Source organism: Mastigoproctus giganteus, chromosome 2 (assembly GCF_048544385.1).
Source record: "Mastigoproctus giganteus isolate SK-2022 chromosome 2, ASM4854438v1, whole genome shotgun sequence".
Taxonomy (NCBI): domain Eukaryota; kingdom Metazoa; phylum Arthropoda; class Arachnida; order Uropygi; family Thelyphonidae; genus Mastigoproctus; species Mastigoproctus giganteus.
The window spans coordinates 163,531,022-163,548,560 of NC_143576.1; the positions used below are offsets into that span (position 1 = coordinate 163,531,022).

At 37.6% G+C, this 17,539-nt stretch overlaps 1 protein-coding gene across 1 annotated transcript in view; it reads right to left on the reverse strand.

Moving 5' to 3' along the window:
• Positions 1-13,186, reverse strand: part of LOC150089717 (uncharacterized) — a 100,461-nt gene extending 87,275 nt beyond the window's left edge. Inside the window, exon 1 of the mRNA XM_090368759.1 lies at positions 13,093-13,186. Coding sequence (XP_090224885.1) covers positions 13,093-13,149 — 57 coding nt within the window. The 5' untranslated portion in view covers positions 13,150-13,186. The remainder of the gene's footprint in view (positions 1-13,092) is intronic.
• Between the last annotated feature and the right edge of the window lie 4,353 nt (positions 13,187-17,539).

The following is a 17,539-nucleotide window of genomic DNA, read 5'->3' on the forward strand; positions in this document are numbered from 1 at the left end:
CCTCCGGAATGCCACGTATGTGTAACGCAGGGACAAAATCGCATGGAGGATATTTTGATAAAAAATCAGTATAGTCGTTAATATTTACATTTTTTTTCTGTAAAGTTTTCAATGCTTAATAAAAAAAAAATCTTAAAATACTTTGTAGTGTGTATTTTTGTTATATATATATATATATATATATATGTATTAAACCTTAGATTGTCATAACTAATTTAAAAAAAAAATAACGAAAACTCTTGTCATAATCACAATGATTTTGAGCCACAGAGTTCTCGCTGCTATCACCATAGCTATGATTTACCTGTTATTATTAATGGTAACCATTCACATCTCTTTTCAAGGTGTGAATGTACACAACATGGCTTTGTTGCCTTCGTGGGTAAGACAGTTGGTAGAATCGCCGTCCTCCCTACATCGGATGGAAAAGACCTGAGTTCTAGTGCCATCGATGACGTGAGGAATTTTTATGGGCCTTTTTCACAAAAGTGGCTGAGTTAGTCGGTCTCAGGAGAGGGTAGCACGGTGTTTTCTCCAGGGCGAACGGAAAAACGACCTCAGAACACGCAATTTACAGACAATATACAAGGAGCAACATGGCCGATGCGCCTAAAAAAAAAAAAAAAACTAACAAGGTCTTACACTGGGGGAACAGCAACCCCAAAATAGCTTGTACACTTGGTGGGGTTGAATTAAAAACAGTAGAAGAAAAAAGGGATCTGGAGTCATGAAACGGGTAGATATGAAGTTCTACAAGCAGTGTAAACATGCGGCCGGGAAAGTCTATGGTCTCCTGTCGAAGATTTATCGAACATTATCCTATAGAGATAGGGAGGTCATAATCTCACTGTAAGACCCCATTTGGAATACTGTGTCTAAGTATGAAGACATCTGAAAAACGATATTGAGCTTCTTGAAAGAGTTCAATGATGGGCAACTCGCATGGTGAGATCGACAAAAGGGCAACTGTACGAAGAAAGACTTCGATTGTGTGGGCTACAGAGCTTGGAAAGGCACCTAAGAGGGGATCTGATTGAGGTTTATAAGGCTCTGAGAGGGATTAGTAAAATTAATGAAGGCGGGATTTTCACTGTTATTAAGAACTGAAGTAGGGGCCATAAATTCAAATTACATGAGAAGAGGTTTAGACTAGATTGTAGAAACTTCTTTTAGCCAGCGAATCGTTGTTCACTGGAACAAGTTGCCTTCACGGTTAGTTGAGACTGACAGTTTAAATGAATTCAAAAGTGTGTTGGATAGTACTTACTGGAGCGGGAAAACGCATAATTTTTTTTTACTTCCTTATCGACTTTTTCTTTATTTATTTTAATTTTATTTTTTTGTTATTGCAGAAAAACCTATGGCTTCCTTTCGCTATATGGCTGATACCAATGCTAACTCCTCTGTAATCATTATGTTTTAGTAAAGCAAGTTGCATTGAACTTCGAGCGATTTGTGTATTGTTCGTTTGTAAGATAAACAACGGCGTTCTTTGGAGGATAGTGGGGGGGGGGAGGACGTGAAGTCAATATTCGCCCGAGATAGATTAACTCGTCAACGGTTTAAAGGAAACAGTGCGCATGTAGCAAAGATCAGTATAAAAACAGTTACGTATGCCATGTTAACTCTGGTAAGTTTTTCATTTAACCCCAATAATTATTTATTATTATTTTTTTTTTTTTACAGAAATGGTCCTGTTACATTATTTCATAAACTTTACGGAAAAAATATCTAACGTACATTATTTTTAGAAGGGACTCGTTACTCACTTCACAGAATACTGATAAAGGGGCTGTAATTTTTTTTAATGTTTTAAAGAGCTGTAAGGAATAAAATGATCATAAAAGCACTTCGAGTTTTCGAATCTTCTCAAAAATTACTCAGGTTCCTTCTTCAGAAACCATTATATCAGAGAAGCGAATACCAGCGATGATGATCACGCAGATTTTATTCACAGCCTGTGTTTGGAACAGTGTTTGGTCTGTCCTTGAAGTGCTGTTAAGTAGAGGCATTAAAGAATGATGATCATGCAAATAAGGTTAATGTTCGAAGGTAGGGTGGCTGAAGGCAAGCTTCTATTCAAAGCTGTGCTTTCTTTCCTCCCTTGAAGACATATGTCAGTTGTAATGATGGGAAGAAATAATATAAATTGTAACTCGTGCAGAACTCGGTGGAACTTCTGGTAATACGAAATTAATAGAACCGTAAAAAGGAAAAAAACAAGAAGAGTGCTAATCTCTTTAAAAAATAGTAAAAAGTGGAGAAAAAAAATTAAGGGAAGTAAATCACCTAAGCTATAAAAACTAATACTTTTTTAATCGGGATTCTTCGTTTCTGATCGTATTAATCTGTCACTTAGTATTAGTATAGAAAAAGGCCGCAAGGAGCAAGCTTTTTCTGCACCAGCCAAAAATTAAACGTAAATAAATAATAATAAAATTACTAATCAAATAAACCAGAATATTCGTACTGTTCCCATTCCCACCATCCAATTCTGCTGTGAATTTATTTAGACTCACAGCCTCTGCCACGGTAGGAGGCAACTTATTCAAATGTTCGACAACCCGCTGCCCATCATGAACTTTATGAGATCCGGTCTTCTCTTATTTCCTGATATTTTAATTTTCGTCCCCCCCCCCCAAGTTATTTTCTCATCTTCGATAAAGAACAGCCCATCCTTATTCATTTCACTTAAATCCTTCAACTCTTTATACACTTCAACGTCAAGACGTCAAGTTGTCAAAATTTGAAGTCCACGCTATCTAAGATATTCTTTTTATGTGCATCAATTTGCATTCATCAGTAATCTAGTTGCCATTCGTTAAACCCTCTTCAAAAGTTCCATGTTTTTTTGTTTTGTTTTTTAGATGTGGGCACCTGATCCGAATACAATACAATATTGCAAATGCGGTGTAATCATGGCTTTATATAGTGGAATGATGACGTCCTTCTCCGTACTAGCAAAGATCCTGTAAATCATGGACAAGACACCATATTATTCCTTCCTAAACGCCTGTTTACACAGCATGGAAAATTTCATGCATAACCTTATATTTATAATCATTAAAATTTAGTTGCCATTTTTCGTACTATGTATGACAAGTCTTAAAGCAGCATGACTGGCTCGAATTGTCAACGACCGTTTTTCTCCGCCTTAGTTTTCCATCTTACAAACTTTGATAGCCTCCCTTGGATGCCGTTGTCAATATCATTTATGAAAATAACAAAGAGGAGGGGACCCAACACAGAGCCTTGAGGGATCCAGTTTGTTAAACTGATTCACTCTGAAGAGTGACCAGTTATGACAACCCTCTGTCTCTTATCTTTTTAGCCAGCTTGCTATCCAGCTTAGGATCTTACTAACTCCACTTCTTCTATTAATATAGTTGCATTTCATGAGGGATGGTATCTAAAGCTTCCTAATATCTAGATATGTAATGTTAAATGCTACCTGTAATTCAACTGTTTAATGACTTCCTCATAGTAATTTACCAGATTGATCAAGCATGGTTCCCCCTTAACGAACCCATACTGGGATCTGTTCAGATATCATCCTGAATTGCGTCATTAACCATAGGCGACTCCATGATCTTCCCTACCACAGAAGTCAAACTCACTAGTCTATATTTATCCAACTTCTCTTTAACACCGCCTTCGCAGACTGTGGATACATTAGCACCTCTCCAGTACAAGTGGATTTTTCCGAGGTATAGTGACCCTCTCGGTGATAACAGCTCATGTGACTCACACGACTGTTTCTCTGGTGTATCGAGATTGATCCAACAACCAAATAACATCCAGTTAACGGTGACCCTGTGGGTGTAAATGTCTCGTTGATACAAGAGGCTGACAAGACTTGTGTAGAGCAATATAAATGCCACAAATCAAATAGCAACAACAGTATTAACCAAAGAGGCATTTCCGAACGCACAGTTCCTCATACCTTGCTACGGATGGGATTCTGCAGTCTTCTGCAGTCGATGACCGAACTGAGTTCCACTCCTTTCAACAAAAAAAAAAAAAATAATAATAAATAAGAAGGTACAGTTACAGTGAGCTTAGGAACAAGAACACAAGACAACGAATGATTGGAAAAACGTTGCCTCATCTGACGAATCGCGGCTCCAGCTAATTCACACTGATGGCGAAAACAATTTGAATCCATGGACCCATAAAAAGTGCAGGCTGGTGGTGGCGACTGGATGATGGTGGGGGGGGCGAGTATTTTCGTTATGCACATTGCTACCTTTGATATTAGTGGAGCAATCTTTGGACGCCACAGTTGGGTTTAGTCAACAGGATAACGCGCCGCGCCACGAAGAGAGAATTGTGTGTGTGTGTGTGTGTGCATGCTTGTGTTAAGCGCCAAAGCAATCAAGAATACGAGGCGTCAATATATTATGTGTATTAATGTATGTATTCTGCGGTCGTTTGCTGTTTGTTGGACGAAAAACCTGAGTTTCCGGAATAAAAAAAAAAAATGCAACCTTCGCCTTAGATCGACTGACTTAACTCTGGTTATAAAAACAACTTATAAAAATTCTTCGCGTTATTGATGTATTTGAACTCAAGCCTTTTCATTCGGTCTAGGAGGATGGTATTATAACCATGCTCGCGAAGGCCTGTACAGAATTGGTTCTGGAAATATGAAAGCGAATTCAACCTACTGTGGTAGACTTCCTTGTCATCAGATCTGTCTAACTGAGTACCTGTGGGATGAGGTCGAACGAACTATTCAGAATAGAGATCCGCAACCATCCAGTTTACTACAAATGTGGGAAGCAATTGAGGTAACATGAACCAGCACTCTTGTGGCACGCTTTCAACATCTTATTAAGTCCATGGCATGAGGTTTAAAGGAGGACCTCCTCTCTATTAGTTAGGTGCATCTAATAAAGCTGCACCTAACTAATCCTAACACATTTCTCATTTGTACACTGAAAGACAATAGCCATTAATATTATCATGAGTGAAAATAGACAATAAAATTCTTGTCTTATATTACCATTAAAATTTAATTCGTGTCAAAATTGAGCTAAATTAGTCTATGATATGAATAAATATTAGAATAAGTTATATGTTCTTGAAATGGCTGTGCATCGAAAATTTTCTTGCTTAAACTACTGCTCATAAACACGTTTAGATTTACACAAAAATTGCGTTGAAAAAGAGATCTACGCCACCTAGTGAACTAATTTCAATTTAAGAACTCCAGAGAATTAATTACATGTTAAATGCTTATCATGTTCGATTTCCTCACTTGATTTATTTCGCCCTTCTTTCCCTAAACAAGATACATAAAACAGAACGCGAATAAAAACAACAACAAAGATTCTGAAAGAAGGCTGCTACTAATACAGCTCGTAAAAAGTTCTAATTTTTGTTGTTACGGAATCTTTTTCACCATTAAAAAAAGAAAGAAGGTACAGTGATCATGCAAACAAGAAATTTGTTGTATTCACTGAATATGCAAAGAAAGCTTCAGGAGAAAATTCGTAGTCGAGTAACTTCTTTCAGCTAAAATGAACCTTTCCAGGTCGATCGTGAAATTTGATTTGCCTCGTCTGGAATAATGAAGACAGCAATCGAACAAATGATAACGGTACCATATAATTTAATTATTTTTAATGCAACTTTTTCTTTTCATTTTGACCCTCCCTTTAGCTCAGGACCTTGGTGCAGATTCAAAGCAGTGTTTCTCAAACGGGGGAAAGTTCGGAGGGCTCGCGCTAACCTCAAACTTTTGGGGATTATCCAAGTCCCTTGTTAAAATAGCCCATTGCTAACAGACTAGTGGGCCATTTTAACACCTCTACTTAGGGGTGCGCGAGAGAAGTCTGGACGCCAACACAACTGAAATGAGAAAGCTGAATTGTATGTATCAAAATACTAGGGGTATTTTCTTTTTAAAAGGGGATACTTTGCACAAAAGACCGAGAAACACTGATTTAGCGCTTATTGAGACAAGGTGTCGCGTCTTTCATTGTTTTAGACAGGTCTAACCGAATCTTAAGATTGGAGGAATTTCTAAATATCTCTTGAATTGGCGCTGTAGTTTGTCGATCTCAAGCGGAGGAAGTAGGGTTTAAACCATTAATAACCTTCATGAGGTTATTAATGGTTTTTTCAGCCTGCACATGAAATCGGCCCTGAACACCCCCTTGTACACAATGAAGCAACATTGTCTAAGTCGCCGATGCTTTTAAAAACCAACAACAACAAGCACTAAAGAACTACCTCAGAAAGACTGGTTGGATAGAAAATCTTCATATAATAATTCCAATGACGTCGACTCTGCTTTAGTGAAACCTAGTGATTCTACTTTTGTAATGGAAATTGGCCACATGTATTGACAAAGATTTAAAAAAGAAACGCCCGTAGAAAATGGCTGCGATTCAAGAGAAATTTCATGAATATAATATAATGCACTTCGTGTGACATTTTTACTTAGCTTAGAAAAGGGATATATGAAATGCATTGGGCGCAAAAACAACTAAGGCTATAAGACATCGATTACTTTGCCACGTAGTGAAAAAAAAAAAAAAAAAAAAAAAAGCAATAGAAATTCTTCCCCTCGAGACGAAATACGGACTCAAGATTTTTTTTTCCACACGGCATGGGAGGATGGCGATCATAACATCGTAACAACCGGAAGGTATGACAGAGACAAGTTAGAGGCATTACGAATAAATGTGGGATCATTCATCGTACTACCTAAAGAGCTCTCGCGGATAGCACAGTGGATATAACCACCGTCTTCCCTGTGGATATAACCACCGTCCTGCGTTTGAATCCCGTCAATAACACGAGTAATTTTTATGACCTTTCTTCCACGGCTGTGTGGGTTTTTCCAAGAAACTAGCTCTGGTTTTTCACCCAGCGAACAAACAGCAAACCGACAGATGAATGCACTCAATTTATAGACACAATATGTTGACGTCTCATAGGCTTAGTTATTTGGCGCTTAACGCGCGTGCGCACACACCTACACTCTTAAACTGCATAGTGAACATTAAGAAAATTTCTTCACTATTACATTAATTTGCAAAACCAAATTGATTTGTAATTAGCATTACGATTTAACAATTGGACAAGTTTACTTGTTCAGTTAACATTATAGGACAGCCTGTTCAAAGAAAGTAGAATTACCATTGTGTCTTAGTTGTTGCCTTGTTTTTAGACGCATCAGCAACTTAGGCTGCGCCGTATATACTGTAAAGTTTGTTAGTTGTCTGACGGCACCAGGGGTTAACTCCATCTCCGCGTTGTATTCTTTGTGAGTGACACAGAACTCTGTGGAGGCCAGAGATTTAAAAAGTGTGTGGGTGTGTGGGAAGTGGTTTGTTGTGTAGTGTTATGTTCTGTTGTTTCTCTGACCATTTAGCCGTATAGCCCCTATCTGGGACCACACTTTGCCACGAGGAGGCAGGTCAAGCACCCAATAGATTATTTAAGTACTCTGGCAGGCTCTACTACCTAGTTTCCAAGAATTTCAGTAGCTAGGCCTATAAAAGGGGGGGGGGTGAACACTAAAATTTGGAAAGGCCGAAAGAGATTTACAAGAAAGCGGTAGAATTTAGACGCTGATTAGAAATTGGCGGCATTGTTAGGGGCGTACTCGGTCGGTTTAGTGAGAGAGAGAGGGGGGGGGGAGACTGAAGACCGGGGAAAAAACAGGTAGAAGGATGGGGACGATAGAGTAGGCATCCCCAAAGAGGTCAGTGGGGACGAGCCCCACCAGGCGAAGTATGGGGGGAAGCAGGGAGAGGAGGAGACAGAAACCCGTCTCCTCCCCTCCCTGCCTGGGGATGGCGCCGTATATACTGTGTGTAAATTGTGTTCTGTGGTCGGTTTGCTGGCTGAAAAACCCGAGTTTGCTGGAGAAAAAAAAAAAAATATATGCTATTCTCGTCTGAGACCTATAGTGTTGCAGAAAAAGTGTTTCTTTCGCTGGAACTTCGTTCAGTGGCACTTTTCCTCATCATTTCGCCAGTGGGGGGAAAGTAAGCGCTCGAGGTGGTAAAGATTCAGGTTGGAACGTTAAGGCAAGTGTTTTCTTTTAGAACTTGAACATCTACCTTACTATTCATAAGATTTATATAGGAATAAGAGATAGTCAGCAATTGCCAATAGCCTTTATTCTTGCCTTTATTGCCTTTATTCATTATAATCAGTGTTGGGATACGCAAAGTGGTTCAAAAAGCAAAGATGTTTTATGAATTCTAGTTTTATCATTTCAGTAGTTTCATTAAATGGAAGAAGATCTCAGATCCACATTCAAATTTAGGTCTCTTTAAAGCAGGGGTACCCAAACTTTTAAAGAAGTGGGCCACATATGAATTTTTGGAATATTTGGCGGGCCGGAGAAAATTCCTAATTATATGGCCTAATTATTTCTAGTCCCTAATTATATTCGATCATATTTATGCAGAGAAATAAATGTTATACCTACATATATATACAGATTCAAAAATAAATCGACGGATATGTAATATAAAATATACCAGTTTGTTTTTATCAAATTTTAATTATTACTTATTTGTTGTGCTAATCACAAAAATACAGTAGTAACAACAAAATTATAATTAATGCAATGAATGTGGTTGTAGAGTGCGAATAAGTTTCGTAATATCAGGTTTTAAAGTACTAGTTCCAATTCTTAAAAAGTCATGTAAATGCGGGTCAGTTAGACGTGATCGTATTTTTGATTTTACATATTTCATTTTTGAAAAGGTCTGCTCACATATACATGTCCTGTACTTTCGAAAATTGATGTAACCTTTCTTGCAAAATATTTAATTTTTAGATAATCTGACTCAGATAATGTTGAATAAAATTGAATTAGATTTTCATTTTTAAATATTGTCTTCAGTGCATCGTTAGATTGAAGATTTATCAACTCTAATTGTAAAATCATAAAATCTATCCGCAGAAAATTATCCCTCAACAAAATAACGTTTTGAACAAAATTTTCAGTAGAAAAATTAAAACTAGGCATATTTTTAGATAAATTATCGCAACATGGAAAATGTGAAAAATTATTCCGAAGTGTTGACTTTTAAATAACTCCAGTTTTGTTTCAAATGCTTTGACATTCTAATACAACATGACAAGTTTATCTCGTCCTTGTAGTTTCATATTAAGAAAATTCGGGTGTTCACATATATCTGTTAAAAAGGCAAGGTTCCACAACCATTTGAGATCTGACAGTTCCGGAACAGGTTTCAATTTTTCGTTCATAAATAGATCTATTTCGATCCTAACTTCAAAAAATACGCCTCAACACGTTACCGCGACTCAACCATCGTTCTTCAGTGAGGTATAACAACCGTATTCAGCCTCAAAATAGTTTCAAGAAAATTTCTGAATTGCCGATGATTCAGACCAGTCTTGCGAATAAAATTTACTGTTGATATTACAGTTGACACGATTAAATCTACGCCCAAAAAATATTTTCCGCACAAAGACTGCTGGTGAATTATACAATGAAATTGCTTTGGTTTTTTAATATTTATATTCTCAAGATATTTATGAAGCTGACCCATGAACCCAATTTTAGAAACGATCTTAATTTTTACGATCTGATTGAAATATCCGCGAGCCAGATAAAATTCTATAGCGGGCCGTAGTTTAGGGACCCTCGCTTTAAGGTAAGATAAGTAGAGCTCACACTTGACCGTATATTGATGTTTGTCGATGTGGGGTAACGTACATATTGTGAGAACCAATGGATACTCTGCCACAAAAATATGCAAAGTTTTCTGGGTTTTTTGACAAGGTATCTTTTCTTTCTTTCTTTTTTGATAAATTAGTGCTGTGCCATTGCATCCAGGTGGATACCAAGATCTCGTTTATGACTTGTCCTATTGATGATTCAGTTAATCAAAGAATAAGAAATCAATTTTGTTCCTACGCATCTCGGAGAAGCTAATAAGGTGGCATTTGTCGTCATTATTATTTCAGTCTTTTTCTTAGCTATTTGGGGTAAGCTCTTCGAATCCTCTCCCTCCATTTATTTCAATTAAATTTCGTTTAGCTCATTTCCCTGTCTTTTCTCACCACCTCCCAGCATCCCCTTCTTCTTCTTGGTCACCCTCACTTTCGCTTTCCTTCCTTCTCTTTTTTTGCATCACCATAATTCTTTTTGATTCCCCCTCACATCATATATCCTTATTAATATTACAGGTTTTGCTAGTTGGATAAGGATTTGTATTTTGGTTTTAACGATGTAAAAACGGATATTTCTAGTGATGGGCAAATATATATATATATATATATATATACACACACACACACACACACACACACCATGTCGGGCAATACTTCCGCTCTGTTAACAAGCAGAATCGAACACGCGGTATGCTTAACTTTAACACAACACTAAATGTTCAGTTAGAACCACGCAGCAGTCGGATCTTTCGTCTATAATATCACTAAGTTACTATCGTCTACGTGTACTGAATTTTTTTAATGGTGATTCCAAATACGAAGGATATTAATACTTATAGTATTTTAGTAACCTGAATGGGTTGAAGGTTGAGAAGACAGAACATACTTGTTGACATTAGACCTGAATTTTTGTAGATTCTAATTTCGAAGAAAGACTCGTGAAGGAAGGTTGTTCCAAAGAATAGAAGGAGTTAAATGAGGAAGAGGAAAGTTGGCTCTGTGAGGCTGGAGTTTGGCAGGGAATGGATGTTGATTAGTTCAGATAAGTGGTCGGACTGGTTTGGAAGAGAGAGAGAGAGAGAGAGAGAGATAGAGAAGCAGAAAACAATAGCAAAAAGCTACCGGTGATATGTTTATTATGTTCTGAAATAGGAGTATCATCACAAAACGACTGGGGATAATTCTTGATGATTTTCATCACTGATTGTAAGAAATGATGTTCACTGCTTTAAGAAGCATTTAGTGTGGCACTAGTTAAAAAAATAAATAAATTAAATTAAAAAAAAATTGATCATGGAAGAAAACAAAATCCCGTTTCAGTAAGAAACATGAAAGCCAGAAATTATGTTTTTACAAAATTATTATGCCTACATGTGACATAGCGTAAACTCATATTATAACTTTCGTTTACAGTGCTACTCGCTTTTAACGCTCTTTTCATCTGGTCCCATGGTAAATCTGTGAAGTGCCAAGCATTTTATAACGTCCGTAGTGCTCCCGTTTATAACTCAATTTCTTAGTTTTTTTTTGTTAAAAGTTCTAAGAAGAAACAAACTCGGATATAATCCTCTTTCCTCTTGATGTTTGCTTTTGGCAAAGGGACGATACAGACTAAACCAGAGGAATTGTTTATGGTGTAGTTTGCTTACTCCAGAGAAATAGTTAGATACAGGTGATGATTATAGTTAGTACTGGAATATCAGTTAGATGTGTTGTGTGCAACAAGAGGTTAGGCGTATTGAGATAAACAGGACACCGAAAAAATCCTTTTGAGTAAGAAATGTAGTAAAACTTGTGCACATAACATGTTTTTTAATCGATTACAGCTGTAACATATCTTTTTGAAACACCCTGTACTTTTACTCAAAGCTAAGTCTATCCACCACTACCTGGTCACAGCATGAAAACAACTCATAAGAGTTTCTATCGTCAAGAAGGGATTCAATCCAAGGACTTTAGGAACAACAGGGGATTATAACCACTGGACTAGCCGTGAGGACACAGTACTCAAATTTAAACGATATCATGATTGGACAATAATAATGGTAGATTGATCATATATTATATATAATCACAAATATTTACTGGCATCATACACACTTCAAATTAAAAAGCAACAGCTGGGTGTTCGTTCACAAGGAATTTTTATATCCAAAGATGCAGAGCTGGCACAATACATAACAAGGATGAGTACAGCTTCTTAACCTTTTTTCAAGTTTTGATGGAAATGAATTTATGCAGGCTATCAATTTCATTATGCAAAGGTGTGAAGCCCCATAATGCTGTCCGAGTTGTGAATGCCTTACGCCTTTTCTTCTGTGTGGACAGATTTAAAAACTCCTACAAGTTAGCTAACAGCTTCATTGATGGGTGAAATTAAACTTGTAAGAAATTTTCCTTTAAAAAAAATTACGGCCTCTGCTCTAGATCAGAGACACACAACCGTCTGTTAATTGTGATCCCATATTTTAAAGCTTTCCCATGTTAATACCAATATTCACCGGTTTTTTATTTATTTATTTTTTTTCATATTAGTTATACTGTCACAGACATTTAATTAAATATTTATAAAGAAATTTTAACATGAGTTTTTATTATAAATTTCTTAGTCAAAAATTTTAAAGGAGTTTTTAAAAAAATTCAATGTAATCTGAGATGCGTACATTCCACAATCTATCGACGAACCCAAGGTTGCCCACCTGGTCTAGACCGTTTGTCGAGATGTTATATGAAATCTGAGCCCCCTTTCTGATCATGAATTTTTGTGATGCTCCACATCTCCAAACAAAACATTGCCTCGTAAGTCTGTACCTTCTGTTTTGGGTTAGAGTGGGTTGTGGAGTGATTTCCAAGCTTCTGCTTTTGTGTGTGTGTATCCTAAAAAGACCTCTGCTACTTTTATTCGTTATGCGTAACCCTTAACCTCATTACGCAAACGTGATGTAAGATATTTCAGCAGCCACTTTTCATTTGCCAAATGCGCTGAAGAAAAATGCTCTGCTTTCGATTAAGTAATAATGCAGAAATGGAAAAAGGAAAAGAAAACAGCAAAAAGGTGTTTTTTTTTTTTTATATTCTAAGCTTAAATCTAGATTAAATGATAATTACATGAAAATAAAACTCCCCTTTAAGATTATACACAAAAGAAAAAAGCAACTTGTCTTAAGATTATTATTCCTAAATTATGAGAGATTAAAATCATCCCGGAAATAGCTGCTATCTCCAGTCCTCCGCACAAGAGATCCTCCTTCCGTAACATCCGGTAAACTACAATATACATCACGGCGAAAAAAAGAATCCGTGTGAGTCAATCTTCATCATCCTCCTCCTTCTCTTTCTTTCCTCTCTCCGTCCCTCCCTCCCTCCCCGACCGATAAAAGGGATTACAGGAAGGAATGGAGTAAATCCTCTTCTCTCACTTACCTGGAATTCCATGTCGGCACGTCCCCCAAAGTCTAACGGCGAACACGGCAACGGCATGCACAGAAAGCCCACGTGGATCCTGACTGGCCTGACAGCTAGCTGCAGGCATACTGATCCCACTGGCGCCGGGGGTTAACGAATGAACACTGGGTCAGGCTCTACTGGCTCACTTCCGCTCCAGCGACCGGCACTCGCCCGTGGCCCAGTTTCGCCGTCACCTGTCGCAGGTGAGAATGACCCCGCTCCATTTCGCGCTTTCAAGGACTCTGCAGCTCCTTAGCTGCTCAACAGTTGAGCTTGAGGTGGATAATTGACGAAGTCTGCAGCATTCGGGACCGTGTGTAGGAATTGAGAGACCAAGTAGGTGTAATGAACACATAGCAGTAACCTCATGTCACAAGAGCAACGGGCGCTCTCTGTTAACGGGTTGTCTGTGGGTTAATTCACCAGCCTTTCCTCCTAGTCATGTTGTGACTGTTTGGTAGACTTTCCTTTAGGCAGGAGAGGCGCAGTGCTGATTGCCTTATGTAAAGGAGGCCTGCAGGCGAAAATAAGTTTATGAGCAATCTTCTCTCATTTGCAGGAAAACCAAGCCACAATTAGTTCGATGTCACGCGTTTAATTTAATAATCAGGCTTAACATACATTTATCGGCTTATTTATGCACTGAATTTCATTCAAATTTTGATTGGCTACGAGGTAATCTGGACGGTGTATGACAACCATATTGATACAATAAGGCTCTCCCCCAAAGGGTTTTTTTTTTTTTTTTCTCTCTCTCTCTCTCTCTCTCTCTCTCTCACTAAATAGTTTGTGTTACTACAATTACTACAAGTGTAATGACTCTATTTGGCTGTAGGGAAACATATCGGAGAATGCTGATAAATAGTTTTTGGACCGCTTATTTATGCACTGAACTTCATTCAATCAATCTTCACATCTTATTATTTCAGATCATTTCCTGTATTATTATTAGTATTAGCATATAGTGTAAGAAAGCTATAGGTTTTGACGCACCAACCGGGGGGAAAAAAGTAAAAAGGTATATAAAAATAGGAAAGAAACGAGGAGTTATGGAAAGAACGTGGAGAGGTGTTTTTTTTTTGTGTGTGTGGGGGGGGGGGGGAGTGCGGACGAGTGAGAAACATTTATTCTTAAGTATAAAGCAAAGGTAGAGTTGTCCATCAGTCGGGTGATCGGCGTGTCTAGCAACGAAATCGCATTGCTGTATTTCAGAAGTTAAAAATGTATAAGAAACTACAAGTGCGTCTAGGTCCCGGTCCCCTGATCGATCGCCAAAAAGATTTCAGATGGATGTGAGAACCCTGTCTGCTACGGAGGAAACCAGAGTGCAAAAGGATTGAAAGTAGCTTCCCATTTCGGAACGCAAGTCTGTTCCAGTGTTTACTGAACCCCGAACTCAAGCTAAACTCAGTGAGAAATTGTTTGATAGTTTCTTTCAAAGGAAATCTTTTTTGTAGTGTATAATTAAGTTAATAAGTTGGGTTAGAGTATAAATAAAGTTAATGACCACGAAATGATGTAAAGGTACTAAAGGGATAAGGAAGGAAGAAAGAAAGGAAAAAAATAAGGGAATTAATAATAGAATAAATCATAGACGTGGTAGGATGAGAATGTGGTAACCTATACACATGTCTATTACTATTCCAGTCAATGAGTTAACGTGTGATAAAATAACACATAAGATCCTTGTTAATGTGTAAAGGAGAGAAATTTTTATTTTATTCGGAGACCTGGAGAGAAAAGGGGAACCCTGCCCTGTATTAGAATGGGGAGGTAACTAAGATAGAAATAAGTGATTTGCAATAAGTGATACTGATGTAAGGGAATGAAAAATAGTAATTGATTTGATGCGTTGATAGATAGGTGATTTGATAGGAAAACGTGATTTGCAGTAAGTACTACTGATGTAAAATTGATTTGATATGTATTAATAGATAAGCGATTTGGTAGACACTGATGATTTGTAGTAAGTAAGAGACAACTGATGTAAAGTGATATGTGTAAACCTCTAAAGAAGAGAAGCGCCGTTCTCTAAGCAATAGTTGAAATGTATTGATTGTGTGTGAGATAAGGAAAAAAGAAAGGAAGAGTTGTGTTACCAAGGTAAATTATGAATACATATGAGGAATAATTAATGATGTGTGTGTGAGATAGCGAATTGTCTTGCATCATAGTTCCTATATATGTAAATTTGGAATTTGTAAATATGTATGTATTTTTTTTATATGTCTCATAAAAAAATTGTTATTTATGTAAATTTTGTTTGTATAAGGCTTATTAAAATTTTTTTATTTATAATTTTTATTTTTAATTTTGTTATTGTTGTTATTTTTAATATAATTTAATATAATATAATTGTTATAAAATTATAAATAACAATTTATAATTTGGAATTTTCTGAAAATTGCAGTCAGAGTTGCGATTTGTATCCACCCGTGACTTCAGTAGGGTGGAAGTCAACAAGCAACAACAATATTTTAAAGAAAAAATAATAAATTAAAGAAAAAATAAAATAAATATACGGGCGACCACACAGTGTGATTATGTCCTCCCTATCTCTACAGGAAACTGTTCAATATCATCGACAGGAGATCATAGACTTTCCTGGCCGCTTGTTACACTACTTAGAGAACATCATATCCGTCCGTATCATGACTCTGGGATCCCTTTTTTTCTTCTATTGTTTTTAATTCAACCTCACCAAGTGTATAAGTTATTTTGGGGTTGCTGTTCCCTGAGTGTAAGTCCTTGCATTTTGCTGCGATAAAGCATAACTGCCACTTTTCTGACCATTTTTGAAGCCTGTTCAAGACATCTTGAAGGAGCATTACATGGCATTGATCATTAACGACTCTCCCAATGTTTACATCGTCTGCAAATTTGGAAATTGCACTCTTTATATCTTCGTCGATATCGTTATGAAAATCAAAAACGAAAGTGGTCCAAGAACCAATCCTTGGAGGAGCCCACTTCTGATGTTACACTAATCTGAAGAATATCCGTTAATCACAGCCGTCTGCCATGCACCTACCCTGCAATCTATCTTGGAACCTTTCCACTAATTCCTACACGTTTAATCTTATACAGTAACTTCTCATGGGGGACTGAGTCAAATGCCTTACTAAAATCCCAATAAACTATGTCGAAATTGTTCCCTGCATCCAACTCACAGTTTTTAACCGTTTAAAAACAGCTTACCCATGGGTAAGATTTTCTCTTAACAAAACCATGTTGTGTTTCCTTCAGAATGACATTTCTTTTTTAAATGTCTCTGGATTGCACTCTTAATCGTTGCCTCCAAGATTTTCCCTACCACTGATAGACTAACCTGTCTGTAGTTATCGGCTTCACTCTTATAACTGCTTTTGGCGATACGTTGACACTTCTCCAATCTAAAGGAATCTATCCAGAGTCCAATAATGCTCTTTGTTGCTTTTATGCCTTTGTGTAATCTGAAAAAGCAATACTGCAACTCCATGAACTACTCTGTTCAATAAAGATTTCGAGATTTTTTCTTAATAGAAAATATATACAGTCCTGGTGGGTAACACAGTTAGTATAATCACAGTCCTCCCCTCACTGGCGCCTCCGTATCCAGGTGGGAAGGAGCAGCAGTGCGTAGCACACGCTTCTTGATTAGACCGGGGTTCGAGCCCGTCACCACCAAATACGGAGGATGCGGAAAGGTCAGGGAATGACCACCGCATATCATGGAGCAATATGGCCTTAGTTGCTAATGCTCCTGAAAACCAAATAACAACAACCTCCCCTCACCGGGAAGAAAAGATCTGAGTTCGAACCTCGCGAGCAATTTTCCAGGGCCATTTTCGCAATGTGACTGAGTTAGTCGGTCTCAGGCTAGGGCAGAATGGTTTTCTCTCCCGGAAACTCGGGCTTTTCTTCCAGCAAACAGAACATCGACCACAGAACACACGCAAATTACAGGCATATTATATACTGCGCAATTTGGTCTAAGTCGCTGATCCGCCTAAAACTCTACAATAACCAACCAACCAGAAAATATACAATCCATGCAGAGGATTTATAAATTCTACTCTGCTTGGCAGTTTGCTGAACGGCCCTATGCGTGTTGTCGTATACTCGAACTTTTGATCTCAGGTTTCTGAGGAAACACTCACTAATCTTATTTATTTATTTTAATTTTATTGCCTCACAATACATTTCCAAAAAGGTATCACACTGAAAATATAAACGTAAATTTATGAAAATATAGACGCAAGAATCTAGAAATAATGCGGGAGCGCAGAAGATGCCCTACCCATTAGTGGCCGCTGAGAATGATTCTGTGAGTGTGGCTGAACTCTTTGAAGGGGAAAAGCGATTTCCCCTCCAAAGAGTTCAGCCACACTCAGAATCATTCTTACACTCATATGCTTCCCACATATCATCACCAATCCAACAG